This window comes from Pipra filicauda, unplaced genomic scaffold, assembly GCF_003945595.2.
Source record: "Pipra filicauda isolate LSUMZ 115617 unplaced genomic scaffold, ASM394559v2 scaffold920_size89263_pilon, whole genome shotgun sequence".
NCBI classification, from domain to species: domain Eukaryota; kingdom Metazoa; phylum Chordata; class Aves; order Passeriformes; family Pipridae; genus Pipra; species Pipra filicauda.
Window position 1 is genome coordinate 1,490 of NW_024105110.1, and position 24,138 is coordinate 25,627.

Below are 24,138 nucleotides of genomic sequence, written 5' to 3' on the forward strand. Positions count from 1 at the left end.
GAGCAGGGCAACCTGAGAAAGAGCTGCCTGTCTGCTGGTCTGGATTTCAAAGTAAGCCCTTAGTCACACATTGTAAATTTGACCCACTCCATCTAGCAGAAGGCACTTGGGAAGAACTGACATTCCAAAATAAAAACACTGCAGGTTTTAATCTCTTTATGGGTTGTAACATTAGTTTTTTAGGAGTACAGTGAGCTTTAAAAATGCCTCTGATGATCCCCAGGGTCTTCTTTAAAATATCTCAGCAAACTCTGTCCTTGCAGTGTTGCATGACTTAGATTGTCCCTGCACTGGTTGGCAGAGGAAGACAACTTCTCTGAGGCAGATTCTGGCCAACCAGCTACATACCAAGTGCTCTGAGTCAGTGTCAAGTAAATTTGTATGTCCTGAATCACCACTGAGCTGTTCAGAGACACTTCACTACAATACATGTGCCTCCTCAAACATGAAAGTTAATTTCTCTTAATTGCTCGGTGCCTGTGTCAACTTTAGTTCAAGATTTTGCTTCATTCCTTCCACCTGAGGCCATATCTTTGCTGCAAGAGAAATCCTAACTTTTGCTTGAGCCAGCTATCTCAGGGTAACCTCTCCTAAGAACCACTTGACTTTCCTGGAGAGGCTGATCAGAGGTTACCCAGACCTGTTCCCTCCTCCTGCAAGTGCTTATGCTTTTGGTTACAATACTCCCCTTATGGCTTTAGGTTAAAAATGCTGAAGAATTGTGCCAGTGTTCCTTGTGCTAAGGCACAGACTTCATGTATTTAAGTATTTCCTCCGTTTTTCTGCTGATCTTATAGCCGGACCACATTTTCATGCAAACTGATCCTTTTATTTGCTTTCATAGGCAATCTATCAACTCTAGAAAAGGACATTAAGCGAAAAGTGTTTCAATTCTGAATGAGATTGAAGGGTTTACTAATTATGAGGTTTCCTCAGGATAGTCAGGAGAAAAATAGGAATGCCTGTTAAAAACATTGAGAACTTTTTAGTTGCCCTTTTTAACCTCTTGCAGTTTGTAGCTCTCTAAGATTTTTGCAGTGAACTACTGCTAATTGAAGTCTGTGGACACTCTACTTGTTATTTGCATCACTGCTTTAGGTGCAATCTGCAGGTCACCCTGAACACTGCTGGTGATGTGTTCCATCAGTAAGTAAATAACCTGGATTTATGAAAAGCAAAAACTTAGGCCCTTATGATACAAACCAGATCAAAAAGATTTTTTTCAGATGCAGAGGCCTCTCTGCATCACAAAGTGACTCACTGTGCTTGGCATGTGTCAGTGGGGCCACCACACTCTGGTGACAAAGCCACTCATAAATGCAGTGTGTTCCAGCTCTGTGTGCTTTGGGGTTTTTTTCCTTCTTTGTTAAAGGGAGCATGACCTGACCCAAAAGCACGTGGAAGTTCAACTGAAGTGGGCAAATGTGTGCCTCATGTCTAACACCTGAAGTTAGACTATTCCTACTAAAACTTTGCTTTTTTTTTTCCCCCTCTCTCCTTCCTCCTCCCCCAGGTTTTTGCTGAGCCTTCCATCAGCCTGTTCACCCTGGAATGCTGCAAGGGCAGAGAGCTGCACTTCAGTGAACCTGTCAGCTCTGTTCTGAATGAGGACCTTCATTTTTACACTCAGTCTGTGTGGGTGAGGAGTGGACTGTAAGTATGGAGTAAATATTCCTGTCAGTTTTGCACTGCAGGGACTAATACTGAACATGCATTTTCTCACCCTGTCCATAGGATGTTTCACATTCTAACTTTAATTTTGATACAATATAAAATTCTAAAATGCAGATGAATGCCAGACACACTTCTTGTATCAAGACCCAAAATTGAACAAAAACTCTGGGCAGGGGGTGTATTTCCCCTTGTAAGAAGAATTGTCCTTTCATCTCTGTACAGTAATGACCAATAGAGCCTGTTGTTCAAGCAAGGAGCCAAAAGTAAGTTTTGATTGCTGACTTATAAAGACAGATAGTGTAAACTCAAACTGCCTTTATTGACTGGCTGTAAAATACCAGCTATAAACTGCAGTGATTTAAACCACTGCATTGGTTCAGTGAAGCTTGTTGTGCTGACTGGCTGCCAAAGAGGCAGCAGCTTCTGAGAGAAGCTCAGGGTGGATCTGACAGCTGGAACAGTAATTTGCTTATTAGTTTAACCCTCCTCCCTGAGTGTGAACACACACCCAGGTTCTTCTATGAAAACTGTTTTACATCTGCAGGAGTGACCCTCTAACCTCTTCCACGTGTTGCCCCTTCACCTTTTGGAAAACCTCTCAAGTGTTCTGTCTCTGACCAGGTTTTCAGCCTCCACATCCACAGCAGCAACAATTTGCAGAGTCTCATCCTGCGACTGAGACTGGCTGGAAACTGCTGTTCCTCTAACGTGACACACACTTCCTATGTTTCCCACCTTCTTCACACAGACAAGGCTGTAATTTTCTTGAGAGAATAATGAATATAAGCATCCCTACAGAGCTTTGCCAATTCACTATGAGTTCTAGTCCCTAACATCTGCCCCTTCCATCCTGAAACCTTGCTGGGAATATAGAGTGAGTGATGATCTGCTGCTGTTGTCTTGAGGTGCCCCAGGTGAGGGTGGCAAACAGCTGCTGTTTGGCTGAGAAGTGCACACATTCCCCCTGATCTGTGTTAGTCTGGAGGGGGAAAGGCCTTCTTTGGGAGGAACACCTGACTGATTTCCGGTGGGAGTGTGTAAATCTCCATTCCTCTATGGAGGTGTTGAGGTCTGAAGTTCATCCTGTTGGGAAACATCCCTTTATGAGTTTTCTCTGCCCTCTCATCAGGGTTGTGGAACTGGAAATTAAATCCCTTTGCCCATGCATTTGGCTGTAAAGGAAGGGTGATGGCTTTAGGACCACATAGCAAGAAAGCACAGGAGAGTGAGTGCAGCACTGCAGCCCCTCCTGCATCTTTCTGCTCATTACTGTGCATCCAAGCCAGGTCAGCTCCTTCCCTGTCTTTGGGAAGGGTCAGGGCAGAATGGCTGGGCTTCCTCTGAGTTGTTTGTGATGCTCCCTAGGAAGCAGACCCCCACAGCCTGTCCCCATCCCATCCCACGTGGCAGATAGGCAGCCTAAAGGTGTCAGGTGATCGTGGGAAGTCTGTGGGTTTGTTTGCCTTATCTGTGATTAAGAGCTCAGGAAGGCGGATTTGGAGGTTTTTTAGCTCCTTGTCCCAAAGCCTACTGTCATCTTTAGGCAAATAACAAAGATTTACTGGCCACCTCAGCAATGGCACAAGCCTGGGCTGTGGCTTGGCAAAGGCTGCTGAGGTACTCTGAGATGTGGGACAGGAGGCACAGCCTGGTGAGAGCTGAGGTGAGTTCTGCCTGAGTTGCTGAAGGCCAGAAGCCCAACCTGGCTTCATCAGGTGATCACTGTGACAGTCTCTCCCCTCCCTGTTTCCTATAACTGTCTGCTTTGAAACTGCATTCCAAATGAGACTGTCCCGTGCTCCAAGAACAATGCTAACAAATGAATTCTCAGTGACCTGACAGAAAACCTTGCAAGGAATAAGTCAGGAATGGATTAGAAGGGTAAAGAACACAGTGGTGGTCAGGCTGCTCTGGATACCTGTTAGTCAGGAGGGATGGGACTTCATTTGAGGAAAGGGATACAGCCTCATTGCAAGGCAGTTCACACTTTAGGCTCCATGGAGCCCTGAGCAAGGCTGGCTGTCGAGTTCCTCCAAATTATGTGCCATGGGAAAGGCAAATTCCAGGTGCTGTGAGCACGGTGGATCTTTTCTCACTGACTTGCAGCTCACCCACCCCTCACGATCTTGGCAGCTGACCTGCAAAACAGGTAACCGGGGAAACCAGCGTTTGCTTTGTGTCCGCAGGAGTTAAGGAGTCATTTAGGATTCACACAACAATGTGCTATTGATACAAACAGAGGGGATCTGTGATCCTGAAGCTGCCTTTTGTAAGCAGCATTCACTGAGCAGATGCCCAGATAACAAGGGGGTCTGTATGTGCCAGTGGTGAGGGATTCAGCCGTGCCCACAGCTCAGATATATTCACTACAGGAAAGTCTGCTATAGCAGGGTGTCAGTTTTGGAGTAAACACTTGGTGTTTTCAGACAGGTGGAATAGCTATAAAAAGCTTTAACTGTAATGAAAACATAGGACGAGATCCTCTCATAATTAATATGTACAACCAGGCAAAGCTGCACCCAGTGTGTGGCTTCCTAATTTCTTAACTCTGCCTGCTGAAACCAGCATTATTCCCATCTGGGTCCTCCTATTTGTGGAGAAAAAAAATGGGGGGGGAGATGGGGAGTGGAGTTTACAAATTTCAGGCAGAAAAAACCAGAAAACAGGTCTCAGTGTCAACAGAAGGCAGTAAAACCACTGACATGGGTGGCATTTTGCAGCACAGAAATAGAGGTTTGACATGAGCACCACTGTGGAGAGGTTTGGGGTTTTCAGGAGCACAGCCCTGACCTGCAGTTTGGGTTTGCTGTGGTTAACATGAGGTCCTTCATGTCCTATTCTCTGTATTCCAGGTGGATTGCGTACGAGGGATGTAATTTTTTAGGAAGGCAGATTCTGCTGGAGCCCAGTGAGATTTCAAACTGGAATGAACACAGTGGCTGGAAAGTAATTGGTTCCCTTCGTCCCATGAAGCAGGTACTGTAAGACTGTGTGAGGACAGGGGTTTTTTTTGGACAGGGATTTGGTGCACAAGTATCAGCTCTAGCAGCAAGTACAGTGGTGTGTGTTGTACTCCTTAAATCAGGCCAAATGGTGACAGCCAGAAGGACCTACTGGAAGATTACTGAAGCAGAAAATTCCTCTTGTGGCAGTTATTGAGATCTATGTTCGCCTCCTAAAGGGAAATAATTCCTAGTTTCTCGGAGCCAAGTTTTGTTTTTCTGAATTGCTCATTAGCATGTCCTGGAGATGCTCTATTTTTACACTTTTGCCATAAAACAATATAATGAGAAAACCAATTCCAGACTTGTTTCATAATTAACATAAATGGAAGCAAGAGCAAATTTTATTGTGCTGCAGCCTGGATTTCCAAAACAGGCAAAGTTCATGCAGACCCACCAGATTTTCCCTCTCTGCCTCACCCCAAGTAATGCCAAGTTCAGTCAAATTCAAAGGGTCAGGTCTCAAAACCGCAACATTCTTAGGAGCTTTGCAAAAGGTAGATGGAGAAGCAAGACTGAGATAAATGTCCCTAAATCAAGGAAAAGGAGATACAGTTGTGCTTCTCTGCCTTTCCAAAGCCCAGCAGGCCATCAGTGACACACAGAAGCTCCAGACCAGTCAAAGCAGGTGTTGTCACTGCCCAGCCTTGCAAAATGAGACAGGCTTTGCTCAGTGACTTCATAATTCCTTTTAAGGAATATATACACTATACTATAATAATAACTATACCCATTATGTTTATGGATGCTTGGTGGGAGAGAGGCTTTACTGCCTGCTTGTTTTAATATGGAAAAAAGGGCATTCAAAGCTCCCAGAAGAAAAACTGTGCTTGAGTTTGGGGTTCCAGCAGAGCTGCTCTTTATAACTCCCTGCTCTTTATTTGCACTGAAATCAGGGAATGACAGAGCAAAAGCTCAAACCCTGTAACAGCCCTACAAAATCCTCTTATTTTTTGAGTAAACTGAGTAAACAGGGATGCCAAGTCAGTACCCTGTTTTCTGTATATTTTCAAAAGCAGAATGCATGTTCAAAAGTGGTTTATGTCTGCCATGTACTCCAGTTAACGGGGGTTGAAGTTACTGGATACGAAATTCAGTAAGTTTTGTGTCCCAAGAATAAAAAGCCTGTGGAGTCCAGCCCACTGCCTGGCCTTGGAATGACTGAAATGCGCTGAACTAGACATGTTTGCATACCCCAGGAATTAGGTCTATAGCCATAAATACATTTTTCTTAAAGAAAACCTATCTGCCATTGCTGCTTAGAGCTGTGAAAGCCGCTTGCTGCTGCTTCACATGCACATTTCTAACAAAAAAATCAGTGAGCATCTTCTTCTGATACTGGAAATTGGACACAGTGTTTAGAAAACTGATGTGAGGTGGAGGGGAGGCTCTCTCACATCAGCTGTGGTAATCTCTGTGTTGTAACCCGCTCCCCTCACCCCCTCCCAGCCTGCAGTGTACCTGAGGGTGAGGAACCGAGCCCAGGGGCGGTACCTGACGGTGGCTGGGAGCCTGGCAGACGTCAGAGCAACCTCAGTGTGTGCATCCCCCTACAACGGCAGGAACACCCAGGTCTGGCACTACTGCAGGGGGCTCTTCAAGTCCAGGGTGAGTTTCCAGGTGCTGGAAGTGGGTGGGTTGTATCCCTGCTCTCCTCTGACCTTCACTTCTTGCTTTTACTCTAGGCCACCACTAACACCCAGATGGCTTTTGTTCTCTCTTACACCAAAACTCGTAAAAAGCTACATCTTCTTACTATGTATAGGTCACTTTGATCTGTCTGCTTGGGCAAGTTGGGCTACTTCTCACATCTGTCTAATGGGACCGATGCTCCCGGAAGTAGAAACCAGTAGAAACCTGGTTTTGTCTAAAGTCGCAAGTTTAAGTTTAAAACTTGAAAGAGTAAAGAATTTATCTGAAAAGTAATGTGTGAACGGAGTAAGTGATTTTCTGTTAATGCTGCCCTTGATAGTCTGCTCTTGGTATAAAAAAAGCTGATAATTTAACATAAAAAGCTGATAACATAAAAACCTGAAGTAGCAGAGACACTGCCTTTGATCAGGCAGCTGATCAGTTGCTGCATAATCTGCTCCTCACTTGTCCTCACTCCTTCTTACCAACTGCAGCACCATTTCCTGACATATGCTCAGTGCCTGAAACAAATCAGGCACAAAACTGAGGATTTGTGGCCTGGATCTCACCTCTCTTCTTGTTCCTTAGGCCAACAATGCCTGTCTGGATGTCATTGGTGGCAGAGACGTGCCTGGGGCCAAAGTTGCCCTCTGGGCAGAGCATGGGAAGGACAGACAGAAGTGGAGACTCAACGAGGATGGAACCATCAGTTCATACCTCAGTGAACAACTGGTCCTTGATATTAAAGGTATTTAAAAAACAAACAATCCCTAAACTTCTCACGTGTTTTAGGTATGTTTTTTGATTAGGGTTAATTGCCATATTCCAGGGTGGTTTTTTTTTTGTATTTAAGGTTTCCTGTTAGGTTTATATCCGGCTGCTTGTCAGTGGGACAACAGGGCAGGGAGGAACCTTTCTCTTTTGATTCCAGAGGTTTATTTTGATCAAATCAACTACTGTACTTCAGAGAGTTGAGCAGTGCTGATGGCAAGGAATGCAAGTTAAAGACAAAATGGTCAAGAAGCAACCACAGAACAGCTGTGGCTCAAAAAGTGAAAAGGAGTTTAAAAAAGAAGGCTGGTTAAAATTGTCATTGCTCAATTACAGACACCTCATGGAATTTCTGTTTTTCAGCTAATTTTCCTACTTAATCATACTTCCTAAATATTATCCATAGATTTTTATGAGCATTTCTTTTAAAAAAATTTCCTTCATGACTTTCTTTTTTTTTTAAGGAGGAAATTATTATGACAAGAACCACATCATTATGAATCAGCCAGTAGAAGACAGACCTTCACAGAAATGGGATATAGAAATATTGTAAAACCCACCCCACAGATGGACCTTCTGTGGGCTATTAACATCTTAGAGGGGGGAAAACAAGACCCCAGCTACTGAAGTCACACACCACTGAAACCATAAGCAGCAACTCCTCTCTACTTTCCTTCATACCAAGCACCAACTCTTTGAAGAACTGAATTTTGCACAAATCTGGAGGAGGAGATGTTGATCCAATGTCTCTCTACAGGGAAGTTGATTTTTCGGAGGCTGCTCCTATGAAAGTCACTTATTAGTCTTCATCTGCAGTATGAAAGGTATAAAAGTATAAAAGACTAGACATAGGTTTTGCAGTATAGGAACTGCAAGAGATAACATGGGAAAGGCTCTTCAGAGATGTTGTCTTTACCTTCCTCACACTGATGGAAGCTCCTTGAGGAATGAATGCACTGGTGAGCTTGAAAGAAGGGGAGTTGGACTTTCATGTCCCAAGCGAAACTGTTTGGGCTCCAGGCAATCCTGAAGCTCAAATCTTGCTCAAATGCAATTTATTTTGTTCATAAAGACAAGTTTGAATTGGAATTCCAGCTCAGCATGTGAAATGAGGTGATAGAGAAAGCCTGACACTCACCCCCTCAGTGTTACTGGTCGGCCTTTGCCTTCCCTCGTTTTCACTGTACCAAATTCCCAGATCCAGGAACTGGTTTTGCTGCCCCATGGCCTGTTTACTACCCATGCAATTGTGAGTTATCCCAGAAGATCACCTTTAACAGGAGCCATATGTGCATGTATCAAACCAGGGATAAATGGCCCTGGGTCAGGCTGCACTTCTGCAAGGGCTAAAGCTGCTTTTAGCACAGCAACGATTTTAAATGTAAGCTGTATTCTGGTTCAGTGTACATAGCTTAATTTAATGCAATGTCATTTGGTCTTGAAACCATGTCTTCCTGCAGAGAACAACTCACCCTGGCATGTATTTTCAAAGGTGCTGGCAGCCTGCATTCCAGTGTTGCTTAATGAGAAATCCCTCAGATCACTGGTTTCAGCATCCCTTACCTACTTAATTGAAAATACCTTTTTTTTTTCATATTTGTATATTCAGGGTATGTATTTCTAGGACTATTTAAGGAGTTCAGGTTAGCTAAAGGCAAGATATTTTAGATTCCAAAAGCTGTAACTATTTCAGTTGTGCACTCAAACAGGATCACCCCCAAACGGATGAAGACATAACCCCAAGTCTGTCATAGAAATAAAATATATGGATGTCTATTTTTGTATGAAATGGAGTTCTATATAGTACTATTTAAAAAAAAGAACTATCTACTTGCACTTACTATTTTACATTCTAAAATTATCATAAATCTGCTGTTTGAGTAACAGATCCTCAAATATATGTATATATTTTTCCAACTAAAGCACTTGTTTAGCTTTTTTCCTTGTAAGTCAGTACATCAAGTGTTCTGCACGTGACTTGCTTTCCATATGAAATTTTAAAAGCCTGTGTAAAAAGTTGTAGTTTTTTAAATGAAGAATGACTAAATCATATTTGGTGTCTCAGTGTTACATAACAAAGCAAAGCAGGCTTTTGTACTTAGGAGACCTTGAATGTAAAATGCTAAAGCATGTATATTTTAACTGTATAAAACTTTTTAGGAGGAACATTTTGCTTGTCGGTTTCTTTTTTTAAACAAACTAAACAATAGTTTTTTAGCAGGTGTCAAGCACATTCCTGTAAAATATTTCTTTTCAAATGGACAAAAAAAAGGGATAAGTATCTTGAGTACATGGCTCTGCTGTCACATGAGTTTAATACTTCACTGATTTTTAATAGTCACTACTCATCAAAACCCACTTGAGTGAGCATTGAAGATACAGGCTCCAGTCAGAGGTTTTTTGGGTTACTTTGACATTAAAACTGGTGCTGGGGGAGCACCAGTGTTGGCAGCATCTGAGAGGAAAGGGCAAAATCTTCCCCCTTTGGGAACACCACACGCAGCTTCTACTGAGAAGCTTCTGTCCTGTCAGGGCAGTCAAACTGAACAAACATGTTTTCTTGCTGCTGAACTTTACAAATGAAAAAAAACAAGTTACTGTTCTATGCCCAAGGTTCTGGATCCTGCCCCATGTATAACTTTAGCAGCTCTCCAGAGGGAAGGGGATACCACAGCATTGGTGTTACTAGGAGTGACTTTGTGCATCCCAGACATGGAGCTGTGGCTCACTAGACAGTGAGCAGATTACCTGTTTTCCCCATGCCCAGTTTCCTAAAACTGAGGAAAGAAAAGCAAGTATTTGTTTAGACAGCACCACAAACCAGAGGCTGGATGGATAAAAAAGTAATTTAATAAGCCTCGCTCTCAGGAGATGCTTAATAGACAGAAACACTCCTTTAGAGGAGCAGCTAATTCACAGAAGCATCAAAGAACTTCAATCAGACATTCACTCCACAGGGACAAGGCAAGGTTTTCTTTCTCTTCATCTGAGGTGAGGTTAAGCTCTTTAACATGAACAGTGCTGCTACTCCAAATCTGCTTCAGTGCTTCCAAGTATGACAAAGGAAAGCGCAGCCCATGAGTCTGCTGGGGAAGAAGAAACAGAAAAAAAATCCTTCAGCTGAGAGCAGTGTCCTTATTGCACAGCAGTGTGTGAGGCTGTGGGTAGGGAGCAGCAGGAATGTGCTCCCTTCCCACAAGGCACTGGTGTCACTGAGAGCATTCTCCAGAAGACTCGGTTTTATCCAGACCTGTTTTATCTTCGTAGGGAAAATGCTGAACTCTATTCCGTGTTCCAGCACGCTTTTTGAGGTGGGGATGTTTACAGCATGTGGCTTTCTCCTGTGGTTTACACATGGAAGAATTAATAGCCTTAAACTTACACTCTTGCCTAGCCCTATCCATTATTTTTGGAAGCTCACAGAAGTTTATTTCTAGCTGCCACATGCAGTCTTTGGATATAGTTTGACACAACCACAGAGGAGCTCCATTCCCAGGCCTGGAGTCTTCAAGGGCAAGAAGGAATATTCTGGGATCTGCACATGTTGTTCAGGTGCCAGTGTACAACCTCAGCTCTGGAGGACCAGTGAGATCTACTTCCAAAGAAAAATAAGTGCCAGGCAAAAAGCCTTGCTGTAATTACCGAGACAAGGACAGACTGTGCCCTGTTTTGCCATTCAAGTGTTTCGGATCACAGAGCTAAGACACAGCATCTCACTGCCAAAAAAGCAGAAATAAAGGTTCCAAAGCTCAAAGCCATGCTTAGGAAGGATTTATGACCCAGCAAAAGCACACTGTACCTGCGAGCAGGAACAGAGACAACCTGAAAAGTACATTCCAGAGCAAGGTAGGTCTTTACTCGCAGTGCTGACCCACCCTACCTAAAATGAACACCCCTGCAGTGTGTTCCATTGGATACAGAATCTAACATGGGGTTAGCATGGCAGCGATCCCTAGGGAGTATCTGCTGGCCTATCCAGTAGCCTCAGCAGAGGATGTGCTAAGGACACACCAGTAAGAGCTGGTTTTAGTTGCTCCAGTATCTTTGCTCACTGGGCCATAAGGCATGCACCAGAAATCCTGTTAACATCTCGAGTGTTTAATTAAGCATGAGATGACATTACTCAGTTCCACTGTTAAACTGCCTCTGTGGTGCAGCCTCAGCTCATCTGGGCACTGCAGGGCTGGGCAGAAAGGCTCTGGGTGCTGAGGATCACGGCAGAACCCAGGCCCTGCTGCCATTTTGGGCAAGCTCATCTCATGCAGCAAAACCCACCATGGAAAGATAATTTTTGGTGTGTCTGCAGGAACAAACCTGGGCCGTGCCATCCTCACTGGCAGTGTCATCTGTCCCCATCATGTGAGTGTCTCTCCTGTTTCTTAAGGAATGATACACATAAACCATCTCCCTGCGAATTTCATCCTAAAAGACAGCAGGGAGGAAACAGTTACCTGTGATCCACAGCCTCAGACTCATCTCACTGCACTTGCCAATGCTCCTTAAGTCTGGAGTCACTCTTACAACAAAGCATGCAAGTCACCCTCCCAAATGAATTTTCCAACAGCCACCTCCCACAGCAATAAGGGACTCTCCAAAACACCTCTGAAAATTTATTTACAATCATCTTCTGCCTTAAAACTGCCCCTGCTAGAGTCCCAGGAGTGATGCTGTACAGAAAACAGGCCATTTCAGGGAAAGTATTAATGTGCCTCGACACATTTCCAGTCTGATACTGGTCTGTCTCTTAAAAATCACATGCCCATCATCAGTCCTTGGTCAGAGCTGTGCAAAGCAATTCAGAGCTCTCTGGGCAGGTTGCACATGGAATTTGTGGACACGAGTCTTCCACGTGTCCTGTCATCCTGGGTTGATCTGTGTGACATCAGAAGGCAAGGTGGCCCAAAAATTGGGGGGAAAAAAGTCTCCAAAACCTACACAGTCTCAATATGGACACAAGCAAGATGGAGGAAAAAAATCAGGAAGTTATGGTGTGTTTTTCTTGGGAAACATTCAATTCATCCAAACAAACCCCAAACTGTACAAGATAATCTTTGCTGTGTGTCCCGCCCCCCCCTTTTTTTTCTTTTTTTTTAAAGTGAGATAAAAAGCACTTCTGCAATTTCATACTAAAAAACCTTCATGGATGAGAAGCAGTATAAACACAGCATAATGCAAGATGTTGTGGAACAACTTAGTAGTGCCCCTGGCACCTGCTTGGATACAGAGATAACCCAGAAGTGAAGACTAAATGCAGCCACAGCAGCAGCTGCAACCACCAGAATTCCCTCTCTTGAGAAAACCTATTTTTATAAATTATTCCTGTTCTTAAATACAAAGAATAGAAAAAAACCCTATTATCAAGACCTGTAGAGGCCATTTAGCTGCTGTAATGATCTACCCCATCAAACCTGAGACAAAAGCCATGTACCTCCCCTACAGAATCATAGGCTGAATTTAGTTTTGAAGCCCCCCCTCCAGAAGGTTGGAATGTGCCATATCACTCAACAAACAACCCCACAGTATCCTAACAAACCCTAATGGGATGCAGGATCCAGCTCAGTGTAACTGCATGACCCTTACAGACCTTTTGCACAGGAGAGCAACAACTCACATGCCTCACATGCACTCCCCAGCCCACCCCAAATGTACAGAGGTGGCTTCACTGTACCCACAGCATTCTCTTGATCTGGTTCCACGGAGATGAGAGTGTGATCTCTGAACTGCAGTCTGATTTTGCTGTCTATTTTTGGCAATTTCCCACCTAAGAGAAATAAATCCTCCTTAGAAAGGAAGAAAACCAGACAAACGGTTCAACTGAGCCCCCCTGTGCTCTCCCCACTCTCTCAAGGCTGGACTGTTTGTTAAGCTATGTTTCAACACCCACATGTCCTCAAACTGGTTGTGGAGGGGGCAAGGAGAAAGAGATTTTTTAATTCTCTCACCTTTCCTGTCTGCAAATAACTATAATAAATAGCAAGCTAGAGCCCAGGGAAAACTGCTCCCAGTTAAATGCTCTCGGGATACAGTTGATCACAGCTGCCAGTTCCAGTCTAGGATAATCTTTATTCCACTCGAAGGGAGTGTCATCTCTCCCACTGGACACGGGGAGCAAACACACACGTGGGGCCTCACGGCACACGAAGCTGATGCTGGACTGGGATCTTTGCCTACCACAAAATACTAAAAGTCCCAAGAGGAGCAGAGTTAGCAACAGCTCTACCATGGCATCAGCCAGTTTTAGTAACTTCAAAACCCACCTGGAGTCAAGGAATCGGAGTCACATCCCAAGCAAGGCGGCAGCCGGTGCGCAATGAAGTCCTTCTTCATGTCAGACGACCTCAGTTCCCTGGTGTGGTCCAGGTGGTCTGCAAGCCTCCTCAAAAGGCTGCTCAGCTTTTTGGTGGAGTCAGCTGTATTCACCTGCTAAATATCCACACATGATTTCAAGCTGCACAGACCAGGCCTAAGCCAGTACAGAAATGCTGTAAAATTCTGAACACTCCTCTTTTATCTTTGCAAGGTTAACACTTAGTCCCAGAACAACCACCTTTGTTTGTTTTACACATTCCCCATGAAAGCTCACTTTCCCTTGCTCTGGGGCTACTGCAATGCTAAAGGACAAGCAAATGCAGTTGAAGAGACACTTGTTCCTCCTGGAGCTGATCAGCACGACAGGATCACCATAAAGAGGTCACACAACAATTTACATATTCCCTAACTTCTAAAGACTGAAAAGCTTGGCCTCAGAGGAATTATGCCTGTCTGACAGATCCCAAGCAAATAGCATTACTTTTAGAAGGAAACAAGCCATACAAGGACACTGTGATAGGAAAGAAAAGCAGTGTAATGAATTAGGCAATGCTTGAGATGGACCCAACCTCAGAAGATCATCCTGAAGACTTCAAAAGAAGTGGCTTGCCTGCTAGACAAGGCAGTGCCATTGCACTGAGCCTTCAGAGCAGATCAAGTGCTGAAGTTCCACCAGGGTGCACCATTATTCCCTCAGTCCCACCTACCTACCATCAGCAGTTGCCTCGGGATGCTCGTCCGCAGCACCACGTCGTCTTTTGCTGTGTCAAACACCAGGCCAGGAATTGCATCCAGTAAGAAATCTCCCCAAGAGCTGATGGACAGGAAGAAACAAAAAAAAAAAAGGTTCCTGAAATAGCTGCACTGAAATAAAACAGACATCACAACTGGTGTCATGGGCTGGAAACCCCGAGAATTCCAGATCTGCTTGGTGCCTTTGGCCCTTCTGTTACTGCTCTGTAGCCTCAGGCAAAGGCTCATGCACATGTGTGTCCTCACCACCCTCAGGTCAGTGGCACTTCTACAGAGGGAAGGAACTGGCTTGAGAAGGGTCCAGTTTCTTCTGCTTCCAGGTGTTTGCCATTTATCAGTGACTGCAGCTTAAGTGATTGATGAATTCCTCCTGGGGTCTTTATCATCCAGCCACAGGCACCTACAGCCCCACTGCACACAGTGAAGTGTGTGGGGTTGGTTTTGTCACTTCATGTGCTTTTGAGACATTTATATTGAAGGAGGAAACGTACCCAGGGTTATCAAATCCAACAGGGCATCAGTTTTCAGCTTGACTAGAAACTTAATTATGACCCCAAAAACAAGATGCCTGCAGGGATTTTAATGACACCTGACAGGCAGTTTGTAGGTGTCTTGTTTGCATTAAATCCCCATTCTTAGCCTACATACTTAACCAAAAACATTGGCTTTGATCCCTGTGCTTCTGTTCCCCACTTGTAACAATAAACCAGAGGAGGAGAGGGAGGATCCTACTCCTGCCTGCACCTTCTGTGCCCAGCTTGAGTCAACCTGGGCGGGAAGAGGCTCACGCCAAAGTGCTGCCCTGTCCATGGATGACCTTCTTCCCTCCCACATCCTGAGGCTGATTTAATGGACAAACATCCAGGGCTGCCAGCAGAACTCCCACCCACCCAGGGCAGGCAGCAGGGCAGGGCCTGTCCTCCAACATACACTTCACCCTCTGCTCTTGTTCTCCCTCAGCACTCCCTGCTGTCAGCTCTGATCTCTAGTCACTACTTTAGTTTAGGAAAAAGAAAAAGTGCCGCTTTTTGTAGTCTCAATATTTTTTTATCATCTCCACTCAAGTGTTCCACTGTCTGCTACGCAGTGGGAGGGAAGAACTCTGGCCATTGAAAGGAATTAGACATCTACTCCTCACTACTTCCCTTTCTTCGCCCCCATAGTCTCCATCTGCCAGCAACTGTCTTCAGCTACTCACTGCTTTTCCAAACTGCCCTGCTTATCCCACATGTGCACACTTCTCTCCTGCTGGGATCTGGCCCAGACAAACCTGAAAATACCTGAAAGTGCCACCTCCACCAGCACTTCCTCCACAGCTGCTTTCAAGGATTTCTCTTCAATTTGCCAAGGAAATGTTTCCAGATCATACTTCCATCTACAAGCCAAGTCAGAACACCAGCCTGCACCAGGACTCCTGCTCGTTTTCCCTGCACTTGCTGACAGAAGGTGCAGAGGCAGGATGTCAGCACTTCATTACCAACAGCCTTAATGGGGGATGACTCCACTTTTTAACCTTGGAGGAAGAACAGCTTTTCCCCTTCCTCTCCTGTTTTTTGGGTTTGGTTTTTTTTACCTTCTAAATAAAAGAACATGTGTGTAAATTGAAATAATCTGAACCCAACTTTTTTAAGAAGACTCACACCTTTGAGCAGCTTCCTCTTAACCCTCTCTCCATGTTGGAGGAGTGGCCAGATGAAGAGTTACCAGCCCATCCTGGGCTTCCAGAATGGCACAGCTGGTGGTTAGAGATTCATCTCACAGTTATCTAGAATATGCCCAAACTTGTTCTGCCCTTCCTAATTCCTAACTCAGGCCAATGGCTCCAAACCCAGCATCTGGGAGGCTGATTAGGTTGGCAAGAACATTTCCCTGTGTGGTAACTGTGGGCACAAGGACTGGGAGTGTGTCATAAGAAATCTGACTTGCATACATGGGGTAGGAGATAAAAAAAAACACAGATAAGCAGAAAATGTTTTCAAGGAAGAATTGGCAGCAAATCTGTCAGAAGATTAGTGCAGGTGACTATCAAATACAGGACAAAACATGATCAAAGGAGTAACTCATGACTCTTTATCTGAGCTATGAAATGAACAGTAACTTCAGCCACTGATGAGAGATTTTTTTAAATATAGGAGTGAGTTTGCAGTTGTAGCATCTTCCACATTAAAGCCTACAGCTGGTAAATAATAAAATAAGCAATTAAAAAGCAATCAAGCTTGCTGCATGAAAACCTCTCAAACAGGCTGCTTCAAACAACAACAAGTCTTCTTGCTCCCCTCCTTCCTCCAAGCCCCAAAACTTCACCACATCTCAGGTCTGTACTACTCACACACATCACTTGGCAGAGGAAAGCCACACAAAACAAAAGATAAAGAATAATTACTTGTTTTGGTAGGTACTGATGGTCACGTGTGTTGAATGAGAGGTCCCAAGAGGAGTGTCAGCTTGGTGGATGGTGCCTCTTGGGAAGTACAGTAAGTCACCTGGCTGCAAGAAAATTGATATATTTAGGGCACCAGGTCAAACCTTATTGCAGTCAGAGAAAATACTCTGAGCAGACAGTCTGACAATATATATCCTTTAGAATCACAAAATTGAGCAGTCCTGCAATGTACACTTTAATAACATAAAGAACACTAAGCCAGAAGTTCAGAACCTCAAACTTTCCAACCTGCTGTCAATATTTACTGAAAACGTGAAACAAGCTTTTTAACATTACAGAACACACAGACTCCCACTGAGCTGCAGGAAGAGGACAAAGAAGCAGCTGAGATGGACCTGCTGGCAACACAGTGGGCTGGCAGAGGAGCAGTGAAATGGGGATTTGGTCAGATCACATCAAAAGAAAAGGCTAGTATTCCACAAGAAAAGCCAAATATTCTATAGAAATGGTAATCTGTTACAATACTGTTGTCTGAGATTTTCAGTTAAAGCACTTAAAAAACAGGTACAACCTTCCTCCTCCTCCCTATCTTTCTTCTCACCTATGTAAATTAAAACTCCACACTGAAAAAAAACTAGATAAGGAAAGTCAAGACAAGATGTAAAGCACATAAAATTGCCTCCAAGAAGGAAATAAAAGTTTACTTATGGCTTGTCCTGTAAACACCTATAGAGTTGGACAGCACAGTCAAAGAAAACTGCCTTCCTTACTAGAGTGGGGACTACACCAACCAAGAGTATTCTGAATTCTCTTCATTTGAAAGAAGGAGAAAGGAAATATTCTAGAAAGATGTTTAGGGAAGAGATAGAGTCAAACAACAGCATCCCTCTCAGAGGCAGCCACAAAGAGACAACCAAATTTTGACACCAGCCACCCAGAAGAAATGGGTGGCTAGACTTTGCATCACCCAGTACACGATGACGATTGAATATTCCCCTCTGTCAAACAACACAGCTCATGATGTCAGCATCCCATCCAATGTGTCACACTATTCCTAAAACACCTACACCATCCAATGTGTCACACTATTCCTAAAACACCTACACCCAAATGCAGCTCTGGACACTGAGAAGAGCAGAGAGAGGCTCCATAACAGGCCAAAAGGCAGAGAAATTCCTGAGGATTCCAACATGGAACAGCACCACCAGCTGGACAAGTAACACTTCAAAAGCAGGTAAAACAGAACAGGACAAGCACCAGATTCCCTGCTGACACTCAGTAATCTTCATGAAATGTTCCTTTTATTCCAAAAACAACCACCAACTAAACACTTGAATTTCAGGTTTGGAAAAAGGAAGAGCAATTAATACAGCAAGTTTATATGGGGTTTGGTTCATACTTTTCTTTATCAGCCAAGGATAAATATTTAAATCTCATTCACCAGAACAGTGACAATGTTCAGTGCAGCAGTAAGTCTCAGTGCACAGAAGGATTAGCCTGAGTGATTACAGGCAGCATGTAAAAGCATAAAAATGTTTCATAACCATACACAAACCCAGTGTTTTTTCTGCACACAACTCCACAAACATGACCTAGGAGTCAGGGTGCCCAACCTGGAGAGTACTAGTCAATTTACAGAAATAACTGGGGTTTTTGGCCCATTATTTAAATACTAGAAGCAAAGGATACCTTTAAAAAAGGATATAGACAACTATCACCCAAATTTCTCGTGCTCGCAGTGTGCAAACCCTCCCCTCAGTTTCACAGCCACAATCACTGTCTTCAAGAAATGGACCACTTTTAACTTTTCTGGCAATCACAGCCCAGACCACCTAAGGCAATGAAATTCTCATACCTTTAATATGAACTCATGTGTGGGATTCCCAATCCTATCTTCTGATTCCACATTATATTCCCGAGCTAAAGGCACCGTTGGTTTATAGAGCCGCCAGTGTTTCTCGCCTTCCAGCTGAAGGATAAACACCTGCAAAAGACCATAAATCCAAATCCATAAGGAAGTAAATCCTTTCACATTAATTTTTAGATAGCTACAATTCAGAGAAATTTAAATTTGAACTAATTTTTTTTGTCTCTATTTAGAGACAACAGACAGAGGAGTTGTGAAGTGGGATCTGTTTTATCCTAAGGCAGGCATTTGGAAATCCCTGTTTCTCTCCAGTCACTTAAGTAAGTGCTAGAGAACTAACCCAAAAGGAACATCTGCCACACAAATATCCAAAATTTCAGGTGAAAGAGGCTTATCCCCAACAGAGCATCAGAAACCTCTATAGGGTGCCCAATGGGGGTAGATGGCATGAGTTAGAAATGCTGGATGTGAGGCTGCTGAATAACAAGCATAAGGAAAATGAAACTCCAGGTGTATTTAATGGAAATGAAAATATTAAAAAGCAAAATATACATATAAGGATTGGATTTTTTGATTTGGTTTAAGTGGGATAGTCCAATTTTTTTTTTTATAACGCAGTGTATATTTGTATGTTTCTTTTAGAAGCTGATTTAAAATGCACTTGGACCACAGGAATTCATCATATCAGTAACTTCTTAAAAACAGCAGGACCAACAAGCACAACCAGTCTGCTGTTACAGTCCAGCTGAAGAAAGAGCAAGTACTTAGTAAAGGAAAAAGGACTTGTAAATTCTTGGGGCCTGAATGAAGTGAAAATGAAAAAACAGGTGCTAGAAAGCTTCTGCAGCTGTGAAAACAAACTTCTCTTTTTATCTAATGGAAATACCAGGTCTGGAAAACCCAGTTTACATGATATTATGATTAGATATTACTATTAGTAAATTTTCAGCAAAAATATGTAAGAAAAATGACTACAAGGAAACACAAATTAAAAAAAAAAACATTTTCCTATAATGTTTAGTGGGAGGGAGGGTTAGAAGCACATACACAACAGCAAACACTGCCATCAGCAAAAGCCCATGCACAGTTTCACAGGCAAGGTTGTGCTGTCCTACCTCAACATCATCATAGTGAGGAGGAAGGCCCTGGGATCCCTGGGGAGTGATGTAAACATTGGACCCCACCAGAGACCCAAAGTAGCACTCCAGCTTCTCCTGAATCTTCCACAGCTCCTCCTGTAAAAAAAAAAAAAAGATGCTGTTACTTGCTGAAGAGCTCAGCCAAGCCCAGCCCACATCCTCCCCATGGCTTGGGAAGAATGATCACATCAGGGACACAGAGGCTGGGAAGGAAGGTGCTCTGTACCAGTGTTTCTCCTGAAGGAGAGCACTGAAGGAGATGCAAAGGGGATCTGCCATGAGAGTAATTGCTAAGCCAAAAAGTCTGGTGCCCCAACCTGTGTTTGTTCTCTTCCCTGTGCCATCTTTAGGCTGCACAACCAGACAGACAAGGCTGAACAGAGGAAAATAATCCCACAAACAGCAAAATACCATAAGACAATAAGCACATGCAGGACCTGCATTCTCTCACCAGAGAGAACATACAAAGGTTAGAGACCTTTCACCAGTTACTCCAATCATTTGGGAATATTCAAAACCAAACTTGACTCACCCACACCCCACATGTGACAGACAAGGCACCGAAGGGAAACAGCAGAACGTGCCAAGTACCAGATCCACACAAGTGCAGCTTGGCCATTAAAGCTGACATCAGCCAGGAACACTATACCTGGGACTCAGCTTGTATTTGGGATCTTATTTGGGTCCACCTCACAATTAAATTGTGTTGACACCTTCAAGACTACCTGAATCAAAGCACCCCCAAGAATCCAAGTCCTTTACACAACTGTGCAGCACCACTGTCTCCTTCTCAAACTCAAGGACTGAGAACACTCAGCTAAAATGGGCTGGTACCTTTCCATGGTGCAATTCACTGGCAAGAACACTGGAAATATTTCACGTGGTTTCACACCTTACCCTCCATTAAAGGGAAGTGGCTCAAAACCCACAAAGTTTGCACAAGGAAACAGTGGGGCAGAAGGGATAATTTAAGCACAGATGCCTAATCATCAATTTTGTGCATTTCGGGTTTTTTCCAAACTTTTATGTGACAGAGCAAAATTTTAAAAAGAATATATTATTATACATATTATAGCATGAATCAGATTTTGTTCTTACTGCAGAGCAGTGAAACATGATGGACAGTGCAAAAGTATAAACTGTGTTTTAATACAGCTCATGTAAAGATTTCAGCAGGTCATCAATGTCAACCACTTCCCCTGGGGACAGAGATGAAGCCATGTCTAGTGCAACTCAAGCAAAACACACCACATTATTAAGCCAGCATCAATTATATCCAGTGAAACAATCCCACCTTAAATCTCTGAGGCTGATGAAACTGTATTGTTGCCTTTTTCTGGTCAAAATCCTTCTTCAGCTGCATGTAATTCACTTTGCCTTCTTTATTTAAAACCTTCTTCTTTCCATTCACACACCTGCAGATATTCACATCTCGCCCATAGTACAGGCCCTGGCTGCACAGCTCCTTCAAGTCTGACAGCTGGAACAGGGACAGGTAGTAAGCAGCCACCAGGGGATCATTTCTCTGGACGAGCAGTGGCTTTTGCTCCCAGTACTCCTTGAAAAACACCTCTTCTTTGATGGGGGAGATCAAGCTCCCGAAGAGGCTGTCTGGGTTCTCAAAACTCAGGACTGAGGGAGAACAAGCTGCTTCCAGCTTTGCTCGTTTACACTGTGTCTGTGTTTCTTTTCCCATTTCAGCATGCTTCCCTCCTTTCTTGGGCATGGTTCCTGTTCAAGAGGAGAGAGGACCAAAACAATCAACCAGCAACACAACCTCAAGAGCTCACGGGCCCAGAGCAACAACTCTTACCCTACCCAGTGGGATATCAGAGTATCCCGGGAACAGCTCTGGTTTCAGAGCCTCACTATTTGCTCCAAAGCATTAACACTTTACAGAAGACATGGAACACTGTTAGGCCTTCCTGTTGATGCTTTGTAATTACTACATTTACAAGTTTAAAACTTGTAAAATTTACCAGTTCAAGAACTAAAAGGCCAAGATTCTGCTTTCAGTCCTGTCGAGCTGTCAAACTTTGTTTATGTAGAACAAAAAGAATTCTTTCATACAAGCACAGACATTTCATTTTAAAGTTGGAAGTCATTTACTTTGTTTTTCCCAGGCAGATAGTATGATTGTGTACCATTATGCAAAAATAAAGAAGTTCATCTACAAATGGTTTGGCTGCCAAATTCTCAGGAAAGTTAAGGGGAAAATCAAGTAACGGTAGGTAACTATGCAAGTCTGGAAAGCCAACATCTGAGAAGTCTGAACGTGCTGATGCCATAATTTCTAAGTAAAAATGACAGCTCTACTCCCTACACCCATTTGATAGGAAATGCTATCAATTTGTTGAGATGCTTTTATTTACACAGATCCCGTATTTTGAAACTTAAACTCCAGTTCTGGTATTTACATGCAGCACTAAGTCCTTCTGTGCAGCAGGACACCCTTGCTGGCCCACTAACTCCTGGGCAGTGTTTCATCAGCAGTTCCTGCACAGCCTGTCCCTCAACAGTAACCGAGGGTCACCTCAGCCCTGCAGGAGGGAATTCACATCACCTCCTTCCCGAGAGAATGAACATTCCCAACTGCAGCATGAGGCAAGGGAATGCGTAAAAAATTAAAGACTGAAAATCAGTCCCTGACTGACAGCAAGATCTGAAGATGCTGCTGAAGGCACCAAGATCGAAAGCTGACATCCCCAAATGCCAGCAACACAAATGCAACCAAGCCTGGATTAACAGTTTTGAATTCCAGACCTAAATCCACTGTACCAACCTCTCAGCTCATTCACATTGATTTAAAGAAGTTACATTCAGATATTTACTATTCATAGAACGCAGCTTCATTTACCACACGTGCTGTTCCGTAGCATTCTGCTCGTTATTACAGCTGTTCCAAGCCCCCTGCCATGGGCAGGGATACCTTCCACAAGATCTAGTTGCTCAAACCCCCATCCAACAGGATCCAACCAGGCCTTGAGCACTGCCAGGGATGGGGCATCCACAGCTTCTCGGGGCAACCTGAGCCAGTGCCTCACCGCCCTCCCTTACATTTAGTCTAAATCTAAATCATTAAGCTTAAAACCATTGCCCCTTGTCCTGTGCCTACAGGCCCTCGTAAAAAGTCCCTCTCCATCTTTCTTGCAGCACTTAAGTACTGACAGGCTGCAAGGAGGTCTCCACAGAGACTTCTCCAGACTGAGCCATCCCAACTCTCCCAGCCTGTCTCCGCAGCTGCTCCATCCCTCTCATCATCTTCCTGGCCTTCATCCAACAGGTTTGCGTCCTTCTCACGCTGGGAGCTCCAGAGCTGGATGCAGCGCTCCAGGTGGAGAATCAACAGAGCGCGGCAGAGGGGCAGAACCCCCTCCCTCACCCACGGCCCGCTGAATGGGATGCAGGATACGCCCGGATTTCTGGGCTGGGAGCTCAGCGCCAGCTCAGCCCCAACTTTCCATCCACCAGCACCCCCAATTCCTTCCGTGCCGGGCTGGAGGACAAACCCCAGCGCAGAACCCCACACGGGAGCAGCTGCTCCCCGCCAGGGCTGTTCGCTCCCACACCACGGCAGCTCCCTGGGAAGCGGCGGGAATAGCGCCGGGCACAGCGGGAATAGCGCCGGGCACAGCGGGAATACCGCCGGGCACAGCGGGAATAGCGCCGGGTACAGCGGGAATACCGCCGGGCACAGCGGGAATACCGCCGGGCACAGCGGGAATACCGCCGGGCACAGGGCTCCGGGTGTCCTCGCTCCCCCCTCCCGGCTCCCACCGCCTCCATCCAGCCCCTTCCCGTCCCGCGGCCCCGCACTCACCCGGGCAGGAGGGAGGATCGCCTGGGATCGGGGCGGGCCGGGATGGATCGGGTCGGGCGAGGCGAGGCGAGGCCAGGCAGGATGTGCCGGGTGGAAGCGGGAGGCGGTCCTGCCGCGCTGGGAGTCACGGGAGGAGCCGCTTCCGGGCGGCCAGTAGGAAATACGGCGGTATTCCAGTGTCATTCCAGTGTGTATTCCAGTAGGAACGCAGCAGCACTAAGGTTAATCAATCTGCTTCATACAACGGTGCCTGCGCTTCAGCTGCGTTATTTATTTTTTGTTTTCCTGGACCAAAAATCGTCTTCCTAGAGTCTCCCTGAGTCTCCCTCAAAGAAAACTTTGGAATCCTCACCGAGCACGTGAAAACTTCCAGAAATATTTTTAGATGCCTGTTAATGGTTTGGTTTACGTTGGCTAATGATGTCAGAAACAAAAGAAAATGTTAGGTAGGCTTTGCTGAAGCTTTGTTCTTGTGTACTGGCTTTAAGGATACGAAGCAGAACTAGCAGAAATAAAAAAGGTGGATTTTGGAAACCTCAGCAGCCTTACAGTGCACGGCTGATGTTGGTACAAAGTTACACTGCCATAAGTGTAACTAGAAGGACCTTTCAATGACAGGTAAGAGAGGGGACTGTGTCCTGTCAACAACTTAAGGAGGGAGAATAACAGAGCCTTGCACATCTCCACCACCAGTTCAAATCCTTCCCTTTACGGAAAGTGGTTTTCAGTCTTGTTCCTCCTCACAGTGTGGTTGTTACACAGTCATAACTTCTGCTTCCCTGGCACTA

General features: G+C 44.6%; 2 protein-coding genes across 4 annotated transcripts; one reads left to right on the forward strand and one right to left on the reverse strand.

Moving 5' to 3' along the window:
• Positions 1 to 1,513: 1,513 nt before the first annotated feature.
• LOC120325291 (beta/gamma crystallin domain-containing protein 3-like) lies at positions 1,514 to 8,296 on the forward strand (the record flags this gene model as incomplete). The annotated part of the gene is made up of 5 exons (XM_039391249.1): positions 1,514 to 1,653; positions 4,527 to 4,650; positions 6,126 to 6,284; positions 6,897 to 7,056; positions 7,544 to 8,296. Coding segments are annotated over 5 exons (672 nt in total), but the record flags the coding sequence as incomplete, so codon positions are not given.
• A 1,613-nt stretch (positions 8,297 to 9,909) lies between these two features.
• LOC113988885 (ribosomal oxygenase 2) lies at positions 9,910 to 23,411 on the reverse strand. Of its 3 annotated transcripts, none has more exons than XM_027722876.2 (10): positions 23,351 to 23,411; positions 20,825 to 21,261; positions 19,507 to 19,626; positions 18,380 to 18,508; positions 16,525 to 16,628; positions 14,100 to 14,202; positions 13,337 to 13,502; positions 12,752 to 12,840; positions 11,394 to 11,501; positions 9,910 to 10,162 (listed from the first exon to the last, which is right to left on the reverse strand). In XM_027722876.2, exons 2-10 carry the CDS (start codon positions 21,254 to 21,256, stop codon positions 10,004 to 10,006), a joined length of 1,410 nt encoding a protein of 469 aa, XP_027578677.1. In that variant the 5' UTR covers positions 21,257 to 21,261; positions 23,351 to 23,411; the 3' UTR covers positions 9,910 to 10,003. The 3 variants fall into 3 exon arrangements, with proteins under 3 accessions (XP_027578677.1, XP_027578676.1, XP_027578678.1); XM_027722875.2 differs by having other exon boundaries at positions 9,910 to 10,165; XM_027722877.2 differs by lacking the exon at positions 9,910 to 10,162 and having other exon boundaries at positions 11,414 to 11,501; positions 12,748 to 12,840.
• Positions 23,412 to 24,138: the final 727 nt, after the last annotated feature.

What these genes read in the sequence shown, in the direction of transcription:
- LOC113988885 (XM_027722875.2), bottom strand. Translation starts at nt 21,256, where the DNA reads ATGCCCAAGAAAGGAGGGAAGCATGCTGAAATGGGAAAAGAAACACAG. An exon ending in ATCAGCCTCAGAGATTTAAG is followed by an intron (nt 19,627 to 20,824) that starts GTGGGATTGTTT and finishes TTTTTTTTACAG; the next exon opens with GAGGAGCTGTGGAAGATTCA. An exon ending in GTGAGGATGGCACGGCCCAG is followed by an intron (nt 10,166 to 11,393) that starts GTTTGTTCCTGC and finishes CTTCTTCCCCAG; the next exon opens with CAGACTCATGGGCTGCGCTT.